This window comes from Scophthalmus maximus, chromosome 10 (assembly GCF_022379125.1).
Source record: "Scophthalmus maximus strain ysfricsl-2021 chromosome 10, ASM2237912v1, whole genome shotgun sequence".
In the NCBI taxonomy this organism is placed as follows: domain Eukaryota; kingdom Metazoa; phylum Chordata; class Actinopteri; order Pleuronectiformes; family Scophthalmidae; genus Scophthalmus; species Scophthalmus maximus.
Window position 1 is genome coordinate 3302646 of NC_061524.1, and position 27355 is coordinate 3330000.

A 27355-nucleotide genomic window follows, 5' to 3' on the forward strand; every position below is an offset into this window, starting at 1 on the left:
TAAGCACTCAACCAGTCGTGTTTCATCTCTGGACATTTTCTTTTAATTGATCCTCCAACCATCCTTTCCCACGGCCACACAGAAATAGCTACCACATTGAAATATGGTGTATGAGCATACAGTATATTTGCTGTGTACACTAACAGAAAGCGACCCCATTAAAATACTTTACATATTGTCAGTCAGATTACAGTAAAAATAAGTTAAAACAATGTTCCTTCAGGCCTGTGAAACCAGGTAAATAACAGAAATCCTTTCCTTCACTCCAGGTGGTGCCTTCAATAAGTTATTCTATATTACACAGTAGCTCCACGGCGTTATTAGGCATGATGGTTGTGCACCAGCTGATTTCATACTGCAGGGATCTCGGCATTGGTTTTTAAAGAAATGTATGTACAGTGCATTTATAACCCACAATTCTTAGCTGCAAGGAGTCAAATCTGGAAATCTGTGGAATCTGGAGAGCGTTCGTTCGAAAACTGAGAGAAGAATTATTGTCTCACCTCTCATCTCAAGATTTCTCTGCCGTATCTCTCTGATGTAACGATATTAGATGCCTGTTTGAGTTTCATTTTTTAAAAATGAGATTGATGGAGGGGGTGGCTCTGCTAGCTTAAAAGTACCATACACGTGTTGTCATGGAAAACAGAATGAGTGACAAGATGAGGCAACCTATCATGACAAGCGATTTTAAATAGAGTGGTTAGTTTTAACTCCTCATTAAGAGTCAATGTATTGATTCACGCGGAAAATGAAAGAGCAACAAAAAAAAAAGCAGGCTGTAGTTTTATGTTTTGCCACTTGAACGACCGATCGCACTCTAATTCTTGAAGAGGCTATGAGTAAAGCCGGATTTATGCTCGACGCACCGGTCGTTGCACCTGTGACGTCACCGCAGCGAGGCCAGATTATTTCATGCTCGCGCTTCTCCTTAACGAAAGGTGCCGCTGCTGACAAATGATTTATCTACACCGCTGGAATCGCGACAAGAAGAAGAAGGGAGGATGGCGTCACGCACCACGGCAACGACGGCCAATGATGCATCGAGCATAAATCCATTTTAAGTCCCCACTTTTCTGACATAATTTAATCCCGTACAAATGACTAAACATAAAACCACATCATCCGTACGCCTAAAAATGAACAAAAACCGACGATAAAATTACATTAAATATTCTGATTCTTGTGGCTAAATTCATGACGTGGCAGACTTCAGGTACGCAATGAGGTCCGCGCGCTCGCCCTTCTTCTTGATGCCGGCGAAGATCATCTTGGTTCCAGGAATGTACTTCTTGGGGTTCTCCAGGTATATCATCAAGGTGTCCTCGCCCCACACGATACCTGGGCAAAGACAGAAGATGATCAGTGGTGAGTCCAGGACAAAATTATTTGTTTAGGTTCAACTTGAGAGGGATCTGAACATAAAGCCAGATTAAACCAGATATAAGTGGCCAAAGTCCAACCAGTTGGCACTTTTAAAGTATAAACTGATAACGTCAATTGTGATAGTTGATCGTTCCAAGAACTGTAAGTTAAACAAAGATGTTGGTCATTGATTAATTGTTCAGGTCACAAGGCCATAAACCATTTCAGCTTTGCACTAGATTTAATGTAGTGGTATTTTAGAGATGCTTCACAGTTTGAAGTTAAAATGACCACATGGCAAATTCCAAAAATCTTGACGTCAACTCCTCTTCACTGGGTCAATATCTAGTTCAGAGGGTTAGATAACCACCAGCGAACTGACCTTTACTCTTGTTGGCCTCCGTGTACGAGTATCCCTCTCCCTGCCCGGTCTTGCGTCCGAACAGACCCCAGAGGTTGGGGCCCACCTTGTGCTTGCCCCCTTGCTCCACCGTGTGGCACTGAGCACACTTCTGGACAAACGCCTTCTTTCCCTTGGCAATGTCGCCCATAGTCACCTGGAGGAGGAGTGATGACAAAACTGGACAAACGAGACAGAAAGACAAAAGACAGAATTGCAGTTACTTAAAAAATAAAATAAAGGGAACAAACCACAGTGCTCAAAATCATAAACAAGTGTGTGTGTGTGTGTGTGAGCCTGGATCCATAAATACAACTGCAAGTGTGCTATTCATAGATGTTACATATGACAGGAAGTGCTCTAGTGTGACCGGCCCGGCGCCATATTGTGAAGGTCGTTTAAGGTGACAACTGTATCTGCACCTGTAGCAACGCCTTCTTTACTCAGCTTTCAAACAAGCGTGACTATGACGGTGAAGTGGCTCCTGGCTCCCTGCCAAGGTCGTTTCTAGGAACTCCGCCAACAAAACAGTCTGTATATCAGGGCTAGACTCCCTGACATACAGATCGTCCCCGTGGTAAACTCAGTCCTGGTCCGCTCCTTCTTGGCTTCCTCCAGTTTGTCCTTCTCCACTTTCTGGGCTTTAGCTATAGAGCTTCGTAGTAAGTAGGAGTCTTCTGACCAGCCATGAGGATCAAACACATCTGTAGGGCAGCTGGTTCCCAGTTCATCTGTACTGCAGAACTGAATGAGCTTCTAATAAAATATTTGGGTTTCTGAATTCTCTCTTTTTCTGGATGTGGCTGTTTGTGTCAAAGTCTCCGTGGAGCTTCCTCTCGTACAGCTTGTGGATCTTCTGTGGATCCTGAACTCATCAGGTGACGTGTTCCTCACCTTCTCCGAGAAAGAGAGCAACTAGCTCATTAAGGTCATTTTTTTCTGCTTCTGAGATCTCAACATCATCATTCCGAGTTACTCTCTCTACTCTGTCTTCATCTCCAGACACCTTGTCATCTACGTCCTCAGTTCACCAACTGGTATGGAGGGTGGGTCAACATGGCTATCATTTACGATATAAAGATAATAATAAAAACCAAACAGAAAATCTCCCATACCTACTCAATTACATAAGTTTCTCTAAGATTCACTATCTTAGACAAACTTATGGAGGATTTCATAACACTCTTTTGTAGAATTTAAATGAAAATCAGCCAACTACTTCCTTATTGCCTGGAGGTCACGTGTCTCTTGGTCTAGCGTGGAGCTCCACAGCTCCAGCGGTCTGCAGCCAGACCCTTCTCCATGTATCTGCAAAAATATGCTCCGGTGCATAGTTTGCCCTCAAATAACCACAACTACGACATAATAACTATCTGGTTAACTTACACCAAGTTGACTTATCTTCCCTTACACAACCAAAATACTATAACAGTGGTAGAAATATTTGGTTTTCGTAATTTTAAAAATTAAGAGTTATGAAGGTCGCAAGGGGAACGTTTAAAAAAAAAAAAGGAGGGGGGGACAGGTTTTGGTGCAACACCGCCGGGTTTGGATTCCTGTCCCTACGTGACCTACGTGTTCACCTGCAGCAGCAGACTGACAATGACTGATTATCAATTCATGACATGTCATACTTAACATAGAAGAACTATTTACACGAAATCAGCTTGGAGATATATATATATATATATATATATATATATATATATATATATATATATATATATATAGACTAACAGACTGCAGCGCATAGCTGACGTCAGAGTTATGTAACCTCTAACTCACACTGTGTATAAACCTTGTATATATTATACATGTTATATATATTATACATGTTATATATGGTCAGAATAAATGAAAGGCACAGTTATTAGTCTAGGCACCACAGCACTTGCAGCCCCTGTCCAACATGGCGGGCTACCTTTTCATGAGCACCGAGGAATCAAGGGCACACAACCTTCCCCGCCATAAAGTGAAAGCAGCTTTCGCGCAAAGGCATAAAAAATAATGAAGTATTCCCTCAGCGAGAGTTTCAGAGTTTGTGTTTGACAGGACCCAGTTGCTAGGAGCTAGCTTGAGCAAAGCTTGCTTATGAGGTTGTGGCCAAGCCCGAGGATGTGACACCCACCCAGGCCGGTCAAGGATGCCTCAATGTCGGGGTCCGATCATGGCCTCGCCGCGTCCATTGTGATGCCGGGCTCGTCCGGGCAAGCTGGAGTATTAATGTTTCAACATCACAGCTCTGGCTCATCAAACTGCAGCTAACGCAAAGGGAGCAACCGAGCTATTCGCCAACATGGCCGCTAACGCTAAGCTACCGCTATAACGCTAAGCCTTGTAATCACTTATGTTGTATTAATATCATTCAGGATGATTAAAAAAAAAAACCCGCGAAACCAATATTGCGTTGCTGCAACAATTCAATGGGAATAGCGGAAACGTACCTGTCGGTTACAACGAGTCCGGAGCAGGCGGGAGGCTGCGTCTCTCTCGGCCGGTGAACGGTTTTTCTGACGGTCGTTAAAGAAGGTCACTCCGCTTTAGAGGTACCGGCTTTCTGACGTCACCGTCCAATCAAGTGCCGCGCAATTCCTCAGAAGCCCGATGACGTCGAACGCGTCATCAAAGCGGGCGAGTCTCGTTTCCGCGTTTGCTCGCTCGATTCCTTCTCTTCAATTATTACGCAAAAGCAGCTTAGGCCAGGGGGGGATATGTCCTCGGAGTCACACTGACAGTTTGAATATGATATATTTTGATTCAAAATATTAAACACGCCTTTTAGTCCCACGGGAGAGGAGACACGGGGTTTATGGAAGGAAGCAAAAAGTGTGTTTTGGTACTGGCCCCTGCGTCCAGTCGCATCCGCGCATTCCCCAGCTTCCATTACGTAGTAAAAAGGCGCCTGCTGAAGTGGCCTTATAAGGATAAACAGTACATGAATACATTATAATGTACATTTCGTAACTGTTATTGTGGAGTATTGGTTATTTAACAATACAAAATCTTTAGTTTGTCAATCATGTTTCCTTGTTCTATATATTCTATATATGTGGGTGATTTTGCTGTTTTATACTTATTAAGTATAGTATTGAGGAACTAAATGTATAATTTAGATTTTAGGTTTACTATATTTTTACACTTTCAACGTTGATCAAGATCGAACCAGTGGTTTCCAGGATGTTTTTGCTTGTGACCCTAACCCTAAAAGCAATGTCCAGTTGAAGCCCCTTTTCCCTTTTCAACTATCTTTCGAGTTGCCAGCAATTCCAATGATTGTATATTTGGTCTCTGTACTTCTAGTGATTTCATTTGAACTACTTTTTGATAAGATAAAATACAATAAGTGTACATAGGTGTAAGTTCTTTTGAACTACTTTGTTTATCATATTTAGACCACACTGGTCTAAACTACCTAACTTTATCTTAAATGACCTCTAGTAGCAACTACCTATAAAGGTCTATATACGATAATATATCATTATAATATAACAATGGACATTTTTATTGCAGAATGAGTATTTACTTTGAAATGTAAAGTACATGTTGCTGCTGAGTAAAAGTATTCAACAATGTTAAAAGTAGAAATTGCTGGAATCAAAATTCAATGAAGGATGTGCTTTTGTGTAATATTTGAATTATTATACCGGTGGATACCTCATCTTTAATATGAATAGGCAGGCCAACTACCCTCATAATAAACACGTCACAAGCCTCTATGTCACTTGAGGCTCAAGTTTCTGTCTCAACATGTTACACAAACAGCATCCTTGTATCTCCTCCCGTGCAGTAGATGGCAGTAAACGTTCACTATACCTCAACTACTACCTCAACCTCAACAATCAGTTGGGAAGTCCATCGTCAAGATACTAATGAACACAAAAATAACAAATGGTGGTGGCAATTTGATTGATTGCGGAAGTTGACAAACTGAAACAGGAAGTTCCGAGGAGCGCCTGAAGGCAGCACCAACGGTTTACTACTGGGATGCGTTCAGGCTGCATTGTGTCGAGAGGGAATCAAAGATGGAGGAGTACCCTGCGAAACAAGCGCCCGAGAACCTCGACGACCCGCCGAACAGTCGCCTCTTCGTGGTCACCAGCCGGGCGGTGACCGAGGACGCGCTGCGCGACGGCTTCTCCGTGTTCGGCGAGGTGCAGGGCGTGTGGGTGGTCAAGGACAAGCAGACGAAGGAGTCCAAAGGCATCTGCTACGTGAAGTTCGCCAAGTCGTCGCAGGCCTGCCTCGCCATGGAGGAGATGCACGGCAAGGTGCTGAGCGAGGGCACCAAGCCCGTCAAGGTAACGGCCACGGTGGCTCCACACAGCCGCCGCCACACGAGCCAAGTCGCAGTTAATTAGTCCTAATACGTGCAAGTGAAGACGGTGGAATCGCCCATTAGCCCCGTTAGCTTGTGAGCATGCTAACCTAGCATAGCAACATGCTATGTTAGCATGCTAACGCAGGGGGGCGTTAACGTTAGCTTCAGCGAGTTTGCTAGTCTTACAAACGTCTCCACTTCCTCGCTGACCTCCTGCTTAATGTCGCCCAGACACACGGATACGATCATGTTTAATTTGTTGAGGTTATGAGACAAACGTTTGTGTATAATAATAAATAATATTGTAATTTAGGTCAACGCCTCCAGTCGAAATTTGTCTCGTGGAAATACATTCCGGAATGTGGATTATCTCGATTAACCGGAACAACACGAGGCGATGTCAATGCTTTTCATGAGCACATAGTAATGTTAATTATCATTATCATTGTGTGCTGATGGCAGTTTACGTTTCGGTTGCAAACACGTGGAAGTAGAGTCCGACCGATATCGATATTTGGGGGCAGATGCCGATACATCGGCCATTATATATTTACATATTTTGATCCGTCAATGATTCTTAAAATGTCATCATCAAACCTTTATGAAAAAGAAATGTAATTGAGGTGTCATATTTTAGTTGAACCGTTAACTTCATAATCATAAATTCAGATTGCTTTTAGCAATGAAAAGTGCTCTATAAATGAAATTTATTATTATTATTATAAATTACTATAAATTAAAAAATACAAATACAACCAAATACATAGAACTTATGACAAAATTATTTTCACACACAATATTTTTATTTATTTATTTATCTATCTAATCTTTATTTAATCAGGCAAACTCATTGAGATTAAAAATCAATTTTTCAAGAGAGGCCTGAGAGCAAATTTACATTTACAGCAAAGAAAGACAATGTTGTTTGGTTGAACATATATAATTAAATTGCTTTAGCATTATACATTTATGGTAGAGCCCGACCAATATGGATTTATCGGGGGCCAGTATTGATATTATGGAGTACAAGATTTCCGATACCAATATATCGGCCAATATACATATTGAGTCAAAATATCAATTATTCCTAAGATGTCGTTATCAAACCTTTTATTGAGGCTTGATATTGTAGTTTAACCATGATAACAATAAATAAAAATACAGCACAAATACAACTTAATATGTAAAACTTGAATTAAGGAAAAAGGCTATTTTATATAAATGTTAACATAAATGCACATAGACTTGCTCTGAATTCCTGAATGTCTTTTTATGTTGCGATCGTAACCCCCTAATTTTTGACCATATTTTTTCCTTCTCTCTTTTGGTTGTGTAGGTATTTATTGCCCAGTCACGATCTTCAACGCGGCACAGAGACGTCGAGGATGAAGAGTTGACCAGAATCTTTGTCATGATCCCCAAAACCTTCTCAGAGGAGGACCTCAAAGACACATTCAAGGTACCTATGACTCAACTTGACACCTACTTTCTCCTCTGCTTTTGTGTCTTTGCTCGTCTTTCTCTTCTTTCTTTTCTGCTTTTACTCCTGTCTACTTGTAAAAAGCCAGAACAGAACGCAAATGTAAGTGGACGTTTGATGGATGAGGTGACCTGTGTTGTTACACCAGGATTAGTAAGCAGCGGGTGTAAGATGTTTATCTGTCTTTAATTTAAATTTTAGCTTCTCTGAAACATGCTGTGACCCTAAAATACTGTTTATTCTCCATAACTCTGTTGCCTCTGTGCCAATGTTTAATGCCAAATTGACAATTAAAAAAAATCTGTCTCTTCTCTCCGTTTCCCTTCCAGGAATATGGCGATATTGAGTATTGCGTGATCATCAAGAATAAGTTCACCGGGGAAAGTAAAGGTTTGGGCTACGTGAGATACTACAAACCCTCCCAAGCCGCCATCGCTATAGAGAACTGTGACAAAAGTAAGGTGGTGTCCATTTCTTTTTATGAATTCACTGTTTGCGATAGAAGTAGCAGCAGGAAATTGACTGGCAGATGCAAATTTTTTTACTGCAGAAAAGGCAGAAGCTGGTACAAATGTGTTCTCGCTCATACCTGAACTAAAATATATTAAATACCATTAATAACATAGTGTTTCCAAGCATGATTGTCCCCCTACTGTTGTTAATACACTGTGGATATTGTCGGTTCTAATATAATAGTGTCACTGATGATGATGATGATTGTGTTATTAGCTTACAGGGCCATCCTGGCCGAACCTCGCACCAAGGCCACAGCGCCTGAAGATTACTCTGGGGGAGCCAGCAGAGGGGATTACGCGGGCGGCAATGACGCCATGAACCAGTACGCCGCCCCGATGGGTATGTATTTTTCCTGTTATATTTGCACGTTTTCTGTTATTTTCAAGCTTATGGTCCTTCTAGGCAAGTATCAGCCATCTTGTGATAGCAGTGATAACAGGCTAACAACACCCGGCTCCTCTCTAAAGGAATGGGAAAGTTCATAACTGAATGTATCAACACTTAAAATCTGATTTAATAAGTGTTTAATAGGAGTTTTTGTATAAAGGTTCAAACACCTTTATGTGTCAGTGACTTGCTTCTTGCAATTGGAAAGCCTTTTTTGTGTGTATCTGTGTCAAGTATATAGGCCAATTTGTTAGTGCAATGTAGCACTGTTTCTTTGAGTGGGTCCCTGTTTTCCTGCCAACGGTGTTGCATCATTCCATGGATCCACAGGTTGCGGCAACGCACCACGTAACACAGCGATGCACCAGAAATGGCAGGGAGAAACAAGGTCATTAAGGGAACATGCATGTAAACAGCGAAGGTTACTTATCATTCATACACTGACTCTGTAGGTGAACTACGAAAACAAATTAACAAAAAAAGACATTTCTGCCACAGCACAAATTTAAGCAGATGGTGAAACAGGGTTTTTTTTGATTTTAAGTGACTTAGATTTATATAGGAAACCCTCACTGCTTTTCCTCCCTGTGCTGTTCATTGACCCTCGGCGTCCCTCCTCCCCTCCACAGCCGACCAGGGGAACTACCAGGCCATGGACTACCGCTCGGGTGACTTCACGCGGTGCCTGATGATGTCGACGCGGGCCGCGCTCACCCAGGAGCAGATCTTCGCTCTATTCGACCTCATCCCCGGTATGGAATACTGCGAGCTCCAGAGAGACGCCTATGGGATGAGCAAAGGTGAGCGATTCAACTACTCGACACCAGGGTTTTAAATTATAAAGTTGAATAAACTCTTTGAAACAAAAAAGCTCCATCTTCAAATAACCGTGAGTCATAAACCTAAAATGAGTTAACTGTAGTTTGTAATTCATGCAAGCTGTGTGTCTGTGTGTTCTGTGACCTCAGGTCATGCGTTGATTCGCTACAGTAACCTGGGATCAGCAGTTTACGCCAAGGAGAAGCTGAATGGCTTTGAATTTCCGCCTGGCAACAGACTGGTTGTAAATTTTGTCGACGACGGAGAGGACCGCAGCAGGTACACACACAAACACACGCACGTACGCACATATCTACTAGATATACTTAAGGACCAGAACTTAAAAGGCGGCATGACGCAGAAGTGCCCTTTAAAGTTAATACATCCACTAATTATCGAAGCGGGACCAAAATGCCACCGATAAATTAACAAGGAACATTTTGCACACGCCTTCATGGTCACCTTCTTTTTTGTTGTCAAATATTCATGGGTGAATGTGACGGACGTCCCCCTGCGGTTAGAAGAAAACCCTTGTTTACAGGTTGAACAACTTGAGTGTGAGTCTAAAGCAGTAAAGATGTAGAGGGACACTTTATGGCGGCGCACCGCTGATTCCATTTCTGTCAGCGTTTGAAAATTCAACTCAAATGCAATGTATTCGGGAGCATTTTGTGCAACAACAACCGTATTCAACACGACGTCGCAAACATGGAGACTCACGAGGAGTGCGGGTCCACCTCATGTAACTATATTTAACTCATTCCGAGTTGACGAGAAAACATTAGATATTTGTCGCAGGTGATTATACGGTTGTCTCCCGTACCTTGAGGCTGCGTGTTCGAGCAACAATCAATCTTTTCCCAAACTGGCTTACTGCCACACAGCAACAACTTCATCGATGTGAACCGTCTCGTGTGTGTGCGTGCGTGTGTGTGTGTGTGCGTGCGCGCGCGTAGTCCTGTAGGTCGGATGGCCATGCAGTTCGTTGCGACCCAGATGATGTCTTCCGTCTGGAACGGCGGACCGTCCACCAGCCAGGTGATGAAACCTCCTGTAAGTGCAGGAAATCAATGCCTGATTTACAAACGCGTGTCAGACCCAGAGTTATTTCCCCCCCCACATTGCAGCACGAGATTAACACTTAAAAAAACACCTTTAAAAGCCTTTTTTTCCCCCATTAAAGAAAACACTTACTCTTGTTTTTCAAACATTTATTGAACCTAAATAGTCAGTATAAAAACTACTGCACGTGCAATTTCTTTTCAAGTCAAGGTGTTTTATATTTTCATTTTTCTTGCCGTCACTCGAGAGACAGATCAAAACTTTAGAAAAACAACTGACCCGGTAAATAACAAGTCTCAAAGTTAATAACTGTTCTGGGTAATTAATTGCTCCAGGCCTCCTCTGACATTTTACAGATTTAATAATTCATGTAATAAAGTTGTTAATAATCCACAAGACGTGTAAAAAATATATATTTTTATATTTCGTACCCTCCAGGGTTTCTCCAATGTCTCTCCGATGTCCCGGGTTCAGACGGACGTGAGCCTGCCGCCGCCCAAGAAGCTCGCTCCGCCCGACAGCAAGACCAAGGAGCGCTTGTTTGTCGTGTTCAGCCCCTCCCCGCTGCCCCCGGACGTGCTGGAGGACGTTTTCTGGTAAACTTACCCCAAATATATATATATAAATATATAAAGTGCTCCATCAGAAAATATACAAGTTGCATATATTTATGTTGCAAAATAGCCAAATGTTAAGACTCGTGGTCCATTAACCAGAAGGTCAAAGGTTCAATTGATCACAGCTCTTTAAGCAAATTGATCCGGATGAGGGCATCATGCTAAGTGCTCCTAAGTGACGCAGCAGACGATCCGGTTAACAAAATGCTCCTGCTGTTCAATTAAACGTGTCTCTCCTCCCTCCATCTGTCTCCACACAGTCGCTACGGTTCACTCATCGAGGTGCATTTGGTTCCAGGGAGGAAAGTTGGATACATGAAGTACGCAGAAAAGCAGGTGAGACGCTGAAAACAAAACCAGAAACTTTTGTCTCATTCTCCAGATTCCAGATTTGTCAAACTGATTTCTCTCTCTCTCTCTCTCTCTCTCTCTCTCTCTCTCTCTCTCTCTCTCTCTCTCTCTCTCTGTGTGTTTTCGTCTCGTCAGTGTGCAGACGAGGCCATGGCGGCGCTCCACGGGCGCGTCGTCAACGGAGTGAAGATGAAGGTGATGCTGGCCGACCCTCCCAGAGAGGAGTCGCACAAGCGCCCTCGTACCTACTAGGGACCGCGTGACAGGAAACGACCGGTAAGTGCCAAGTGTCCTGCCGCAGGGGACCAGCCAGTACGTCCAACTGGACATATAGTACCAACGTACGTTGGTAACCGTTAACCCCCACGTACACCTGGCATCGAAATGTGTTTTTTGGTTGATCGGCCAAACCACCTCCGGAGCTGCAGATCTTCTATTCTTTTTATTTACTTTATTTACGGAGCGATCAAATCTCACTGTGGAGACTAGAGGGACGTTTTGATACCATAAGTTTAATGTGATTGGATTCAAAACACATTTTGATGCCTGGTGTAAATGGAGTCAATGTATCTACTTTTGCTTGATCTCTCCGTCTATTTATAGGATGCTGTAACATACAACTGTGCATTTTCTTTTGAAGTCGTATACAATTATATATCTAAAATACATTACATTTCAATGAGAGACTTCTCTTTACCGTGGAATGATTTGATCGCAGATTGTTGCCCCACATTTTTTTTTTAAAATTTTTTTTCCATTTCAGGGTCTGTTCAGGGACAAAGAAAACGTGTTAGCGTGTTGGCAGGACTTTTCTCCTAACAATGTAACGCTGGTGCTATTATTATTATTATTATTATTATTATTATTATTATTATGCTCAACTATCACCGCGTTTCTGCTTCAGTACATGAAATATTTTAACACCCAGATTAACCCATCAGATTACGTGTGAGGGAGACTGTTCACTCCTGACTGCAGTTTTTTTTAATACTATTTTTGTAAGAAAAACACAAGATGTCAACTAGAGCGGCTTTCAGACATTGAAGCGCTGAAGTCCGGACATTTTCCGGAACTTTTCTTGCCAGTCCCCCTAGGGAAGTGTCCGGACAATATCAGAGTGAGACCGTGTGAGAACACAGCAGGAAAATGTCCGGAAAACCCGTGTGTTGAATTTGTGTCAACAAAAACATGTCCCGCCTGCTGCATGCTCGACCCAGACGCCACAGGATGTTCCGGACGTTTTCCCGCTCTCTGTATGCGTCTGACTCGGATATTCTCCCGCTGCGTCCTCCGCGCGTGAACGTCAAACTTCCCCGGGAAAATGTCCGAGACCCCGATTTTCCTGGAGTTCTCGTGTGAAAGCGTTTCTAGTAGCTAGTGATGACAGTTGAGTTGTTTCTCTCTCTCTCTCTCTGTGAATAACGCTGCAGCTTCTTGCTCCCCAGGCGACTGTTGTCACGACACACAATGACACCTGACCTGACAGACCGACCGACATCGAGACCTCCTCCCCGACTCCTGACACGACCTTTTGACACCTGTCTGACCTTTACTTCTGGTCAGTGACCTTTGCTGTGACTCACCGGTATAACAAGTGCACAGGGAGTCTTGATCAGAGATCCTCTACGGCGTGAAGTCGTTTGTGGTCAGTGTCTTGCTTTTTCCTTTTTCTTTTTAACGTAAGTACGTAGTTTCAACCTTATCAGCTGGACTCATCGATGTACAGTACAACCTCAGCATCACATTGTTATTTATCAACGGACTATTGGAGAACAGTTTAGTTTATTTCTTAGTTTAAACGCCCGAGTTTCATCTTAGATCATTGGGTCGGCAACATTTTCTTGTTGAGAAATGTCAGGGCAGGATTTCTAAAGTTTTGCATTTCAGATTCTAGTCCTCCTTCTTTTTTCCCCTCCTCTCTCTGTTGCGATGCCCTGTGATCTCATGTTGAGCTCAGTTCATTTGTGTTTCTCAGTCTGTATACTTTTGTCTCATTTAAAATAAAAATGAGTTCAAGAAAACATCCCGCCCGTGTCGTCTCTTCTTCTGGAGTCACCTGGTTAATAACTGGACAGTTAATTGTACATTTTAATGATGTCAAAAATAACCCCCACTGTCTGGCCTGGAGGCTCCCCTATGTTTTTTTTATGATTTAATGTTCTTATGTGAAAATCTATTAAAATCTATTAAATTTCCCTTTTTGATCTTTTGTCACTTTTGTTAAATACATTTATACTTTTTTTTAATCAATGGGAAACCTGTTTTTATGTTGTATTATGGGAGTAAATCATGACAATGTGGAATTCATCATACACCAATAATATACATTTCTATATACAAAAAGAATTACAACAATATAATTTTTTTAAGATAAAAGAGCATCCATTCCAATTCTAGCAGATTTGTACAACAGGAAGATGGATCGTGGACACTGGCAGGTTTGAATGTGGTCAGATGCATGCAAATATGATCTGTCAGTATAATGATGCAAACAAAAATCACTACAGACATTCATTCACTTCTTCTTTTTTTTTTAAATTCAGTTTAAGACAATGAAGGCTCCGTCAGTCTGAGTTGGACAAAGAAAGTGCGTCATGTTCTGAACTTGAGTCTTTTTAGTATAAAATACCTTCTTGCATGTGTTACTGCAGCTCAGCACAAAAACAACAGTTATAATAAAAAACTGATTATTAGAAGCAAGTAACCCACATGATTTGATCAGGTCGAATTTCTCCCACAGGCATCTCACTGCCTTAAAAGTATTTTTGATCTTATGAGCATCGACTATGTGACGGAGTCTTTTTATTGACTTGGATTACATGCACATTTGTTTAGGAATGTGCCCCATTTGACTTGACGTAATCCTGTTGCAAAATCAAATGCCAGTTTTGTTTTGTTTTTTATTACAATTGTGCTCATGTGATCCTTTACTGAATTAACCTCTATACACATAATCTGGGACCAGGATGTCATCAAATGTTTCCTATCTGGTACTGAACCTGGATGCAGCAGGTTGATCTGGACACATCAATGTCTGTGAAACTAGACTGTATAGATTTATATAAGAAATTCAATACTGTAAACTTAATACTATGAAGTGAAATACAGCTGCAACAGTTAATTGATGAGCGATCGACAACTAAATGAATCCCCAACTATTTTTGATAATCGATTTATCTGCTCACATAGATATAATGGGATGGTCAAAATTCTCTGATTTCAGCTTAAATATGAATTTTTTTTTTGCTCCTCTGACAGTAAACTGAAATTTTGTTTGTGTTCGGGAAACACAATCGACATTTTATAAACCAAACAACGAATCGGTTAATCGATATATGAAAATATTCGTTAGTTGCAGCCCTGAAGTGAAATGATCTGGGGACCAGCATCCAAACGGAGACACACACTGGATGTACAGTAATCTTTTATTTCTTCAGGAGGCAACTCATGAGAACATTATTTACAACACTGGGATGTTTTAATGAATGGGATCATTTGGTTTCCCTGCTGTCGGCTGAATCATAGCACTGATCTGGTCTCGGAAACACCAGCTGATGTCAGTCTGGAATTTTCTTAAAAAAAAAAAAAAGTAATGATCAACATAGCTTTTTATTACATCGAAATTAAGTCATGGTTTTCTTAAGGTTGAAAACAACCTCCGCTCGATTAAAAACTGCTTCAGCTACGGCTTTTATTTTGGTACGAGAGCAGCTGAGACTGAACAGATTTTTTATTTCCTACAACAGAATCTCTCCTGTTCACTTCCCCACATTCGGTTTTACAAAATCTCTTCTTACACATCATCGGTAATGTTATTAAACTTTATTGAGGCAGGTTCCAAACACAGCGCTAGCTCTCTCTCTGGTATAGTGCTTTCATTTTATTTTGAAGCCCTTGTGTAATGTCTCACTCAGCAAATCCCCCACAATTTAACTGATCGGGTAGAGAAACGCTTCAAAGCCTAATTCATCAAAAGTAATTTCAGTTTCAATGTGAAATCAGCGTTGAGCAACAAAAAAGTGCACAACAACAGCAGCAGCAGCCAAATTATCTCATGATAGAAACTTTGACGAGCGACATTCATGTGGTGTTGGAAATTTTGTGGACGCCCGATCGTCTCGGTTGGATGTGAGAGGAGGGCAGTGATGTCATGATATAGTTTTTTTTATTACCGGAGTCTCTGAAAACTTAAAATCATTCACACATCTGGTCACTTTGTTGTTCAGCTCCATGCATCCATCAGTCAGTCCATCCCTTTGACACTTAGTCCGTCCCAACGCTCCACCTCCTCCCTTCTTTCTCTCTCTCTCTCAATCTTCCAGCGCCAGTGTGTTGAGTTCCTCGTCGAGCTCCTCCAGATCTTCACCCGTGAACAGGTTCTCGTCCACCGGTACCTCCTCGTCTTCCTCCTGCTCCTCTTCATCCTCCCCTTCTCCGTCCTCGCCGCCTCCCTCTGCCCCTGAGAGCCCGTTGGTCTCAGCGCCGCCGCATGCTCCGTTCATCTGCTCTTCTGTAGATGGGAGGAGGAGGAAGCAGGAAAGGAACGATAACGGTGGTTACATACAGCAGCGAGGCAGGAATCACATTTTCTTATCAGCAGGTTTTTTTCTTTTCTTACCGGGGTTCACATCCGTCGCTCGACTTTTATTTTTCCGAGAGGCGAAGCGGTCCGTGGCTGCTACGGTGATGCCTGTGTTGTCCACCTCTTGTGGGACGAAACGAGATAAGTCTATGTCCTGGACGTCTGAGGTGTTGATCTGCAATGCAAATGACAAACGGCAGGTTTTAGACAGGAGAGTGACACAAGCTGCTTTTCCAGAAAATGTCCAACCTCCTACTGTAGGTGCACATATTATGCTTTTCCCCCTTTAGCTTCATTGAGAATGTTTAAGTTACAAAGGCAGAACTCTGTGAGAAAGGGAAGTGGTTCTCTCCCACGGCAAATGCTGCTCCTGAAGAATCTAGAACGGCTCCTTGGAATTCCTGGATTTTTATCCCCCCCCCATAAAGTGTCTACACCTCAGAGTAACATGCCGACCTACAGTAGCCGCTAGCTTAGCTCGACTTGGTACTGCAGAACCGATGCCATTTTTACCAAATGTGTTGTCCAGACTCTCTAGGAAAAAGGGGAGGGACATTTACAACACACTCCCCAGCGGTTGACCAATCAGAAGAGTGGGTCAGCTGACCAATTAGAGCAGATGGGGGAGCTAACGCAGGCCTCCGACAGAGGGTGACAAGAGGCGAGGTGTGCTCAACTCTGTTACATTATCTATATGTGGCACCAACCACACAAACTATATTAGACTTCGCACAATATGAATATGAAATTTATTAAGTATTAATTGTAGGGGGGTTATTATGGAAACTGACTCGCCGACGGCAGGTCACAAATAGATTAGGAGAGAAGTGCTGGCGATCCATCATTACCTCTTCCTGATAATCGTCGTCGTCGTCGTCCTCCTCGACATATTTAGTGTCGTCTGCCTCGTCGTCGTCGTCGTCCACCAGCTCCGGGCGGAACTCGAACACCTCACGTCCGCTCACCTACACGTACGGATATTATTATTAAACGTCTACTATCTTTGAAGAGAATCAAACAGTCGCCCAGTACATTTCTGTGACAGTTCAGTTGGAGCCAGACGTACCACTAGCGATTTCCCAGCCTTAAAGTCGGCCTTCTTCTTCTCCATCTCCTCCCTCGCCTTGTCCACCTGTCAATCAACAGCAGCCAGTGATTTAAAATCAAAGTCCCGAATGAGCAGCAGACTTTCCACAGGGGGAAATGTAATTGTTCCGACCTTGTCCTGCCTTTTCCTCTTCTTCCAAGCCAGGAAAGTCTCCAGGGTGATCCGGGTCACGTTGGCACCCAGAGCTGCACGCTGCGGGGGGAGAGACGGACATCAGGGTGAGCACAGCAGACAGTGAAATCAGTAACGTGGAGAATTTAGAGAGAATTTGACAAACCCCTGGGTCAAAGCCATGGTGAATTTCTGCACCTTTAGGTCAATTATAATAAACTGGTCGTTTCTTAACATGTCATGGTTTGATTCTGTGGAGTTTTTGTCTGATCAATGATCTTTCTTTGGCTTCCAGTTTGTCTGTATCGACAGGTACTTTACAATTTCTACAAATCAAATTCTGTTTTTATTAAGTACGGCAGCAAATTGCTGCCAAAGCAGAAGAAAAAAACCCAAATCAGTTTCATGTTTTAATGTGAAGTTAAAAAAGTGAAATTATCATTGAAAGAGAAAACTTTCACGTTATTTCATGAAACTTTCACGGTATGACATAAAATTTTCACGTTATTTCGTAAAATGTTCATGTTATTTCGTAAAACTTTCGGGGTATAATGTAAAACGTTCACGTTACTTTCGTGGCCTGCAGCAATTTGTTATCTCACCTCGTTTTCTATCAGTTCCTCCAACGAAATCTTCTCCTCCTCTTTCTCGTCCTTCTTCTTGTCCTTCCTCAGGACGAAGCCCGGCGGCAGGGCGTGCCGGTACATGCAGGTATCCCCTCCCGGACACGCCCAGAACCAGCCGTACTTATTGTTCTCGATGGCGTCCAAGAAGTGTTTACACACCTGCCAAGATCACACAACAGGGTACATTGTGTTACCTATGCAATCTTTAACTTCCCCCTGTTTTTGGTTATCTAATGTTCATTATCCAGCATCAAAAACTGACGTACAATATGTGTTTTGGCCTTCTTCTTCTCAGCTTCTCCGTGCTTTTTGTTGACCACCTCCTCCAGCCTCTTTTCATCCCAGTTGTCCATCGTGTCTGAGCAAAACACAACAAGTTATCAAGCCATGTTGTTACTCAGGAAGGCATACTGGTGACATTTCTGTGGTAACAAAAATAAGAGCGCTTTATGTAACTTCCGTGGCTGACATGTTTTGTTTTTTTGGTTTCCCATTATTTAAGGCTACATGGACAAAGAAGTTGACAAAGAAAAAATTGGTTCTTTGTTGCAGGTTATTATACATATGAACACATAATTATGGACAATATATTCAATTTCTGCGAATAAGTGTTAAATGTTAACACTGCAGCTTTAAGACTGTAGTTGTGCTGCTCAGTGCAGATACTGACATCTGAAAAAAAAAGAACATCATTTGTACCTGTACAAACTTATTACTTAGCATTCAGTGTTAGTGTGAGCATCTGCTCTCTGTGAGGGGGAGGTTGGCTTCGCAGTGGGGTGCGAGACTCAAAGAGCTAAGTGTCTGAATTTAAAGTGGCTATTAAAGAACATGATGATGAAAAATTGTCAACATCGTTTCTCGGATTGCCAAAGCTGGACAAATCACTTGATGTGGTTTTAATTAAACGGGGGGGGGGGGGGGGGGGGGGAGATAAAATAGGAACCAGGCCACAAGAAAATGATTGATTTATGATATGATTTATGTTATTGTAAAATAAAATGCCAAGTAATTCCTACAACTGTCAGAGAGCCGTACTTTTCATTTCAGCCATTTGGGGGACTTTACTTTTTACAAAAAGTAAAAGTGATGCAGAAATGACGACACTGCTCTGCACTCAGACATAATATATTATAAATATATATTAGAGCTGCAACAGTTAATCGATTAGAAATCGACTACTAAATTTTGTAGTAGTTTTTATGGAAAAAAAAAGTTAAAATTCTGATTTCAGCTTCTTAAATGTGAATATTTATGGTTTCTTTGCTCCTTTATGACACTAAACTGAATATCTATGGTGTGTGGACAAAACAAAAGATCATCTTGGGGTTTGGGAAACACAGATGGAGATTTCCCACCATTTTATAAACCAAACAACTAATCGAGAAAATAATCAACAGAATAATCGATATTTGCAGCCCCAAAATATATGTTATAAATAAGTCACCTTTGCTCTGCACTAACCTTTCTCCAGCTCTTCGTCTCTTTCGTCCACGTAGAGACTTCTCTTCTCACATTTCCTCTCCATGGACAAGTCATGGCTGAACTTGCACTTGTCCCCTTTGGTGCACTGACCCTGCTTGAAGAACGCACACAGCACCGACTTTGGGTCGACGCCTGCACGGAAGAGAGAAGACCACTTATCCTTTCTGCTAGACGGGTCAAATTCATTGAACAATTTCAACAGAGACGCATATGTGTTTGTTACCTTTGGCCACTTTCTGGGCAGCGACAACAGGTTTGAACAGCTCATTGAGTTCGTCCAACTCTTTCTTCTTGTCGATTTTCTTGCCGGTCTTATCCGTCTCCCCCTGGGCAACAGCACGGAAACACACAGATGGTGAATGTACTCATAGATGCTCTGATCCAATCTGATCAACTCAAAAAGATTTACACGAGTGGTTAAGATGTACAGAGAGCAGTATAAAAACTAAAAACTCAGGTGATATGTAATGTAGTCAACATCTGTACTTTTTTCTCATTCTGCACTCTCTTACACCCGAGACGCCTTAACAGCTGATATTTTTACATTATTTGGTAGAAACATAAGTAGAATGAAAAACAGTGAAATGAGGGATTGTGTGATCTGAGAACAGTTCAATCGAGAGACAGTCAGGAGTATGAAGGGGTGGAGAGAGGCCGAGGACTTTCTTTCTGACCTGTCTTGGTTGTCCTGATTGTTTGACTTGATGAGTAACGTTCTTGATGAACTTCTGCTGTTTGGCCCCTTTCTTGTTCTTCAAGCCAAATGTCTTGTCCTAGGAAAAAACAGGTAAATTCAAGTTATAATCCACAAGTAAACAGCTCCAGTGTTTCCTTTATCTATGTGTAAAGGATGAGGGGAAACCCACTTGGATGGTTCTCAATATTAGGGATGCGTCGGATGTCATGCCACTGAAATTGTTTGGCTGAAAATAGCAAAAAACCCACTGGATATGTTTTACCGCACAATGTTTAAAATGACACGATCAAAAAGCTTCCAGCGTGGATCGTGCAAGAAACCTGAACTGAAAATGTAGTAAGTATTTATTTTTTTTCTGTAATTTATATATTTTAAGTCATATTGTGCTTTGTTGGTATGATATCTGCTGGGATGTAGAAAAAAGTTCAGTGTTATATATTTTATTGTTTATAGATTGTACTTTTGTAATGTAAAGTAAAAAGCACCTTTAGCACAACAAATTGGCAAAAATCATTATTTTCCTTTCGGTGCATCCCGACTCTATATACACTGAGATTCTGGTCTGTCTCAGATGAACGTTCACATTCATATTAAACACAGCGTTTCCCATTAAGAACCTTGACTGTGGCGGCTCATCATATTCTGATTTGTCCTTACACACTTTCATAATGAACCACAACTTTTTTTCACACATTATTTTAAACTGTTGCCTCATTGTTCGGACTGGTCGTCGGAACCGGGAGAAAAGTTCTAACCACCACGACGTGACAGCTGCCGAATGTGTACAGACAACAGCTGTCTACTGATCAACCATCACACCTGTCGCACAATCTGACATGAGTCAAAATTGAAATCATTCAGTCTTTAACATAGATTCATCTTGAACGATTGTGACTTGAAATGAACCTTGGAGGATGCTGTATGTCCACAGCGTTAAGGGCAATTCTTTGGTTATATAATCAACTATATGGGGATAGTGACATAAAAGCAATGACACACTCATGTCACATTGCTAATATGACAACTTTAATGTGGTAAAAGCCACTATGTCAAAAGGGGAGGAGGAAAAAAGTTGCTTTGAGTCAGATGTGACAACTGTTTTCCTGTTGGATTTCGTTTTCCTGTTTTGTAGTTCAACAAAAGAAGTAAAAAATTATTTATTTAAAATTTACAAGTGCACAATGTAATCACATGTCAATTAAAAACCCAAAGACTTATTAAAGGGCCAGTCATCATGTGCCTGGGCAAAGCTGACAGGCAGGTGTGATTACAGTGACAATAGGATGTAGGAGTGTTTTTTAAAAATAGACATGGTTTGGAAATGTGAGAAAAACTATTTTTAAAAAGACAAACTTCTACTTTCAACTCGGCGCCGGTGCGGTGCCATAAAGTGGTCGTCCGCCAGAAACTGATTTCATCTGGCTCAAACTCTCATAACGGGCACATTTACACAACTTTAAGTTGATGGTAATATCAAAGAGATATATCTTTGTGAAGCTTTAACGTTTCTTGAAACAGAATAATAACAAAAGTGTCCGAGTGTTTGCCGTCTATAGCGTAATCAGGAAGGGTTTGCTCACAGATCACACGATCCTGTTGTTTTTAAGGATTGTATGCATATGTATGTCTAACATTACTACACTGTAATTAACATGACGATATATGGTAATGGGTTATGTTATAAAATAAAGACATTATTGCAATTTTTTGCAACTTTGAATGCATTATTTTACCTGCTCTCTCCTACATTATAACCCATGCAGTTTTTTTTTTTTTACCTGTTGAAATACCTTTAAATGGGACATGCAACCCATTAAACACAGTATATCACCTGCCAAAAAAGGCCGGAAATGAGTTTCCGGCGGACGATCACTTTTTGGCAGGACACCGGAACACACTCCAATGTGTCCCCTCGTCGGTCCCGTGGGCCCATCAGAAACAGGCCCAGCGCACCACGCTTTAAGTTCCGCCGTCCTATTGTACAACATCAATCAAGCCAATCACTTGGGAACACGATAGTAAAATGTCTGTCTTGGGGCTTTTAGCTGTTAGCTACTGACGTCAGGGGCAAACGCCAGCTTCAGTTAGGACACGTAGGAACCCTTGTGCCGCGGCCCGGCCCAGTTAGCAGCTCGGCCTCCTGACAGCTGGCTAGCTCGCTTGACTTGCACGGATTAGCGATTTTATCAAATAGGCCACTAAATGAATTAAGCACCGAATCATTTAGAAAAAACGCCGACAACTGCCACCAGACACCGGCGGAACTTCGCGGTTCACCCGCCGGCTCTCGTGTTAGCTTCGGCGTTAGCACCGATTAGCTGGGCGACACGCTAGCTAGCTAGCCGGCTAACGCTAAACGCCGACAATGCTAACGCGTGTGTTTTTTTCCGGTTGTTTTTCTTTTTTTTTTACCTCAATTATCTTTTCCTTCTTCTTCTCCTGGGTCTTTTTGTTCCCCGTGGCCGGGACGGGTTTCTTCGGAGGCATGTCGACGCAGGTTCCAGTCGTTCGCCGGCCGTGTGGTGTTTTATTTCGGTGTGCTGCTCCGGCTGAGGGACGTCGGCTCCGCGGTTGTTGCTTAGCCACACGGCGACGGCGAAGGCGCGCGTGCGCCACATGTGAGTTGTTGATGTCCTGTGGCGTCATCACGCACCCGCCGAAAGGCATGACGGGTAGTGTATTGCAAATGCGACTTTATTAGCGCTACAACCAACAAACGATTATTTTCATTATCGATTAATCCGTCGATTGTTTTCTCGATTAATCGATTAGATGTTTGGTCCATAAAATGTAATAAAATGGTGGAAAATGTTGATCGTGTTTCCAAAAAGTTTTTTGTCCTCACATCAAAGATATTTAGTTTACTGTCAGAGGAGCAAATTTAAAAAGCTGAAATAATAGAATTTTGACTCCTTTTTTTTTTTTTTTTTTACATAAAAATTACTTTAATTAATCAATTATCAAAATACTTGACGATTGATTTAGTAATCGATTACTAATCGATTACTAATCGATTACTCAATTAACTGTTGCAGCTCTAGATTTTATGCTGCTAGGCTCCTGCCAAAACAATTAGGGTACCCGAAGGAATTCGCGATTTATGATTTTATTTTTTATAAATAAAATAAAATTAGCACAAAAAATCACACATTCGGATTAAAAACGTAATCAAATGGACGTTTTTATTCTCCAAATATAAGACAAAACAGTTAAAGTAATAAAACAATAACAACAACAGTGGCGTAACATAACAAAACCAACAGCCCAAAATAAATTTGCAATAAGAAAAGGGCATAAAAAAAAAGCAAAATTCAGGCCCAAGGATCTGAGACTGTGCTTCGGCTTGAAGGGGAACAATAACTCAGCAACATAACTGGGAGCGAAACCGTGAAAAGCTTTTAAAAGAATGAGTGTAGTAAATATTAAAAAAAATAAATTCTATAACTCAGTGGTAACCAGTGACGCTAATACAGGGGTGGTATATGATCTTGTCCACGATGGAGCCTTGGGAAATAAAGATAACGTTTCATTTTAATTTAACTGGGAACAATTCAAGAGAGACCTGAACAAAAACTCAACTAAGATCACACTGACGACATAAGCCAGAAATACTGAGAACAAAAGATCATGGAGGTTACGCAGGTAAATTAAATATACAAGATTTTAAAGTCTAGTATATGAATGCCTGGAGGATTGTGAAGGAAGAATAATGTATAAACAAGAAAATTCCCCTCAGTGTTATAGAATGATTGTATATATTTTTATTTAAAATATTTTTGGTAACGAAAGGAAGGGGAGAAATGTTTTTCTCTCCCTGAGGGGTTCAATGTAATTTCATTGCAGTTTTATTATTTTGCCTCCGGGTGTCAGTGTTGCAGTATCTGCCAGTGAATGTGAGAGGTTCACAGATTCTTGAGGAAGACACTCTCAAAATACTTAGAGAGCTCAGGTCTGGAGTCATCACGAGAACTCTCAGTATGTTTCAAAAAGCATTATGGAGTTACTTATGAGTATATGGAAGTTCCTGCAAATGCTGTCTGCAGAGGTGAGATTATGACATACGGGCTACTGACTATGTCAAGTTTCATTAATATTGTACACGTCAACACGTTAACACGTCACAGTTTATTTGGTCAAATTCATGCTTATACCCTGAAATCTGTTTGATTTTACAGTTTAAAAAAACAACAACTTATTGATTGTTTCACGGGAGTCCAGAGATGCTAAATGCCAAAGTTGGAGATAATCAGATAAAATTCATGCAAATTCATTTGTGCTGCCACAAAATCCAGAAAGTTCAACGTGTGAGAAATCAAGAGCTGTGTTTCTATAAGACGAGGCAGGCAGCATCTGGCCATCGCGGACAAGGCTGTCTTATTGCCTCTATTTAACAGTCTGATTGTATACACTGCTGGTCAGTTAAGACACCCCTGGCATGGCTTTTATTGCCCGGGTATTGGATGGAAATTTCTCAGACCTATCTGGAAAACCTCGGCTGTGTCGGGGTTTGTTTGGTCTCCGAGCTGCGAGTTTTGCTTTGGGGGGAAATTAGTGGGGTGCAACAGAAGACGGAAGAAGAGAGCAACAACAACAACAACAGAAACAACAGGGCTGCGGTCGTTTGCTGAACTGCTATTAGGAGAACTAAAAATTATATTTGTATCCAGAAGCGTGAGATTGTGTCATGGCTGCAGGGCGGAGAGCCAACCAGCAGGAGTTTTTTTTTTCTTTTTCAGCTGCTTATGCAACTTGATTTAATTCGATTTCACTTAAGTTACTAATGTGATTTCATTTGGCACATTTGACATGTGTGGCCTTCGTCCACACACCCGCTGCCGCAGCTCGTCAGCCAGTTCACCGTTCAGGATCTGTGTGTGTGTGTGTGTGTGTGTGTGTGTGTGTGTGTGTGTTGTTCCAGCCAACTACTGAGTGGAAATGGGTCACACACGCCTGCTCCTGTCTGGGCTCTCATTTGCTCTTGTGTGTTTTAATGAGCTTTGGGGTTTTTTCTCTTTTCTTCTTCGTGTTTTTTTTTTTTGCCCAGCGTAAGCGACAACAGTTATTCAGTTTTGGTGCACAAATAATGACCGTACTAGTACGGTGAGCTCTAATGAGTCCCAGAGTGAGTCAACAGAATTTGCTCTAGTAACAGCATCCAGAACGTGTTATCGGGGGCCATGTCTGATGTGACTTTATTTCATTCCATGTGATGTGGTGGAGATATTTATTCATAACCCCGCTTGTCATGCATGGCGCCCTTCCACCTCGCGAGCTCAGTTAGCTGACGGACTCACGTGCGTGTGTGTGTGTGAGTGAGTGTGTGTGTATAATAACCTACATTGACACAACTCCCGACTACATGGCTGAAGGCTACAGACTTTAAGACAACAGAGGTTGGTAATATCGCCTTGAGCAAACTTTTCTCGCTGTTCCCGTCTTCCTCTCGCTCCCACTCCCTCTCTCCTTCTCTTTCCGTGAGGGTCTTTGTGTGTGTGTGTGTGTGTGTGTGTGTGAGCAATTCTAATAAATCACTACATCTGCTGCAAGACCATTTTTCCCCCATAACCGCCTTCTTCGTAGTCGCAGACATCGATTGTCTCTGCAGAGGGCATGGATGTCATGCACACACAAACAGACACAGGCACACAGGAATGCGCTGGAATCCACTAACGCCTGCGGACGGAGAGAAAACATCTCCCGCCCAATTAGCAAACAGTTGATCTTCTTCGGGAGGCATCTGAGGAAAAACTTGAACCCATTCCAGACTTATTTCTTCTTCTTCTGAGGCAACAATCGAAAGAGTCCTCGTGTTTCTCGTCCTGCTCGGCCTCCTCATCCTGCCCCTCCTCCTCCGCATCCTCCTCCTCCAGCTTCCAAGGACAAACCCGCAGCACCTTGTCTGAGCTGCTGACTGCTGAGCGGGTCATCTGAGCTGTCAACCGCCGCCCATCAAGACGCTGCGCGGCACCGAGGGGCCGAGACAAAGGGCGGGAGAGAGAGATTCCCTCCAACCGGGCCCGACCAGGCGACCACTGACCCCCTGCAAAATAGTCCTTATGTTATGCTTATTTCTCTCTTGAACGTTGAAATCCCCCACGTTCCCCCTCGACCTGCCGTGTCTACATTTACTTGATTTCCCCGAGAAAACAGGTGTGTGAACTTGTTGTATTTAGCTTCCGAGTCTCATGTTCAGGTAACGAGCAATAGCGGGGAGCAGGAAGTACAGCGATACCGACATTTCTCATCTGAGAAATAGGCAGAGTCGCATCCTTTTACTGATAACGCAACGCAACTCTGCTGGATGCATTGTGCTGCGGTGGTCCCTCGGGGCGACCGTCGGGCGGTGAGATTGTTATGTGTTCCCGCTCTCGTGGCGGTTTTTCTTCTTCTCCCCGTGTGTTGGGGAGAAAACGAAGAGGAGCGCTTTGCTCGATAATCCCGAGGGACTGACACCAAAAACGACGGATGTTTAGCCCATTGTTGATGTTTTAGATATCCCCCCCCCCCAAAAAAAAATTGGTGATGCATTTTTGTAACTTTTTCAGTGTTTTTTTTTACACCATAGCAGCTGCACTGGAAATGTCTCATAATAATGCGCTGTTATCCGCAGAAAAGCATAAATGGACCAAGACATTTCAGATTTTCCTCAGCGTCTATTTTTAACGTGGTGTTTAATGGTTTTTCAGGAGGATTTTCTTCTTTAACTAGCTGTCCCATTATTCACTCACCGCAGGGAGAGGGGAAAAATATTGTGTAGACTCCTTCGCACAATTGACTGGAGCTGTTTGTAAACCTTATTACTGTCAGTCATAAGTGCTGCCTCACTGGCTGCACCGATGATTGACTTTTTTTCAATGTTTTTTCACAGTATATTCAGTTATTGACTCCCCCCCCCCCTACCCCCGAGGGGCTTTATCAACTCATGCTTGTCTGTGTGGCATTAAACTGTTTTTTTTTTTTTCATGATTTCACTTGTGTTCCTATGTTTTATTGCATTCCAACTGTGCGTCTGCAAAAGCACATTCATCCCAGGGAACGATAAAGATTGAATTGAACTGCACTCTGAGTCATTCGGGGAGGAACGGAGGGCGTTGGTTCACTGGCTGATAACTGGAAACAATGGGAACATTATTGAGGGAGGACGTAATAATAACAGAAAAACAATCTCGCTGCGAGGTCCATTTAGTTGCTGCTCTGGGCTGTTGGATAATACCACGCGATGGTTATTAGCATGTGGTTGCAAACAGGGGGTGAGAAGTCCTGCAAGTGCAAGTGGAAAAAAATGGAGATCTGAACGCCTACAGTACGGGATGTGGTCAAAAGGTCCAGAACAGCAAATGAATGGACCTTGTGCCTGTTTCTCTTAACCGCGGCTTCCAAGAAGGAACTTTGAACCTTCTTGTCGTACTTCCGTTTGGAAAATAATGCTGC

At 42.2% G+C, this 27355-nt stretch overlaps 3 protein-coding genes across 5 annotated transcripts; 1 reads left to right on the forward strand and 2 right to left on the reverse strand.

The window, feature by feature from the left end:
- Positions 1-20: 20 nt before the first annotated feature.
- On the reverse strand, positions 21-4363 carry LOC118283499 (cytochrome c). The gene is made up of 3 exons (XM_035605540.2): positions 4210-4363; positions 1748-1945; positions 21-1341 (listed from the first exon to the last, which is right to left on the reverse strand). Exons 2-3 carry the CDS (start codon positions 1914-1916, stop codon positions 1196-1198), a joined length of 315 nt encoding a protein of 104 aa, XP_035461433.1. The 5' UTR covers positions 1917-1945; positions 4210-4363; the 3' UTR covers positions 21-1195.
- Positions 4364-5644: 1281 nt separating this feature from the next.
- Positions 5645-13338, forward strand: rbm45 (RNA binding motif protein 45). 3 transcript variants are annotated; one of them, XM_035605535.2, is made up of 11 exons: positions 5645-6063; positions 7420-7542; positions 7893-8019; positions 8293-8418; positions 9096-9266; positions 9435-9564; positions 10242-10338; positions 10786-10943; positions 11225-11300; positions 11451-11591; positions 12079-13338. In XM_035605535.2, the coding sequence occupies exons 1-10, from the start codon at positions 5788-5790 to the stop codon at positions 11565-11567; spliced, it is 1401 nt and encodes a 466-aa protein (XP_035461428.1). In that variant the 5' UTR covers positions 5645-5787; the 3' UTR covers positions 11568-11591; positions 12079-13338. The 3 variants fall into 3 exon arrangements, with proteins under 3 accessions (XP_035461428.1, XP_035461431.1, XP_035461430.1); XM_035605538.2 differs by having other exon boundaries at positions 10242-10323; positions 12761-13338; XM_035605537.2 differs by having other exon boundaries at positions 5649-6063; positions 12761-13338.
- A 1384-nt stretch (positions 13339-14722) lies between these two features.
- On the reverse strand, positions 14723-22548 carry zc3h15 (zinc finger CCCH-type containing 15). Its single transcript, XM_035606506.2, has 11 exons — positions 22337-22548; positions 19902-20000; positions 19451-19553; positions 19207-19359; positions 18009-18100; positions 17719-17901; positions 17117-17197; positions 16964-17029; positions 16746-16862; positions 15934-16072; positions 14723-15825 (listed from the first exon to the last, which is right to left on the reverse strand). The coding sequence occupies exons 1-11, from the start codon at positions 22409-22411 to the stop codon at positions 15626-15628; spliced, it is 1308 nt and encodes a 435-aa protein (XP_035462399.2). The 5' UTR covers positions 22412-22548; the 3' UTR covers positions 14723-15625.
- Between the last annotated feature and the right edge of the window lie 4807 nt (positions 22549-27355).

Excerpts from the sequence above, each read along its gene's own strand:
- rbm45 (XM_035605535.2), top strand. The coding sequence starts at position 5,788 with ATGGAGGAGTACCCTGCGAAACAAGCGCCCGAGAACCTCGACGACCCG. Across the intron at positions 7,543-7,892 it reads ACCTCAAAGACACATTCAAG|GAATATGGCGATATTGAGTA; the intron begins GTACCTATGACT and ends TTTCCCTTCCAG. Across the intron at positions 11,301-11,450 it reads TGAAGTACGCAGAAAAGCAG|TGTGCAGACGAGGCCATGGC; the intron begins GTGAGACGCTGA and ends TCGTCTCGTCAG.
- zc3h15 (XM_035606506.2), bottom strand. The coding sequence starts at position 22,411 with ATGCCTCCGAAGAAACCCGTCCCGGCCACGGGGAACAAAAAGACCCAG. Across the intron at positions 19,554-19,901 it reads AATCAGGACAACCAAGACAG|GGGGAGACGGATAAGACCGG; the intron begins GTCAGAAAGAAA and ends GCTGTTGCCCAG. Across the intron at positions 19,360-19,450 it reads TGCCCAGAAAGTGGCCAAAG|GCGTCGACCCAAAGTCGGTG; the intron begins GTAACAAACACA and ends TCTTCCGTGCAG.
- LOC118283499 (XM_035605540.2), bottom strand. The coding sequence starts at position 1,916 with ATGGGCGACATTGCCAAGGGAAAGAAGGCGTTTGTCCAGAAGTGTGCT. Across the intron at positions 1,342-1,747 it reads GGAGGCCAACAAGAGTAAAG|GTATCGTGTGGGGCGAGGAC; the intron begins GTCAGTTCGCTG and ends GTCTTTGCCCAG.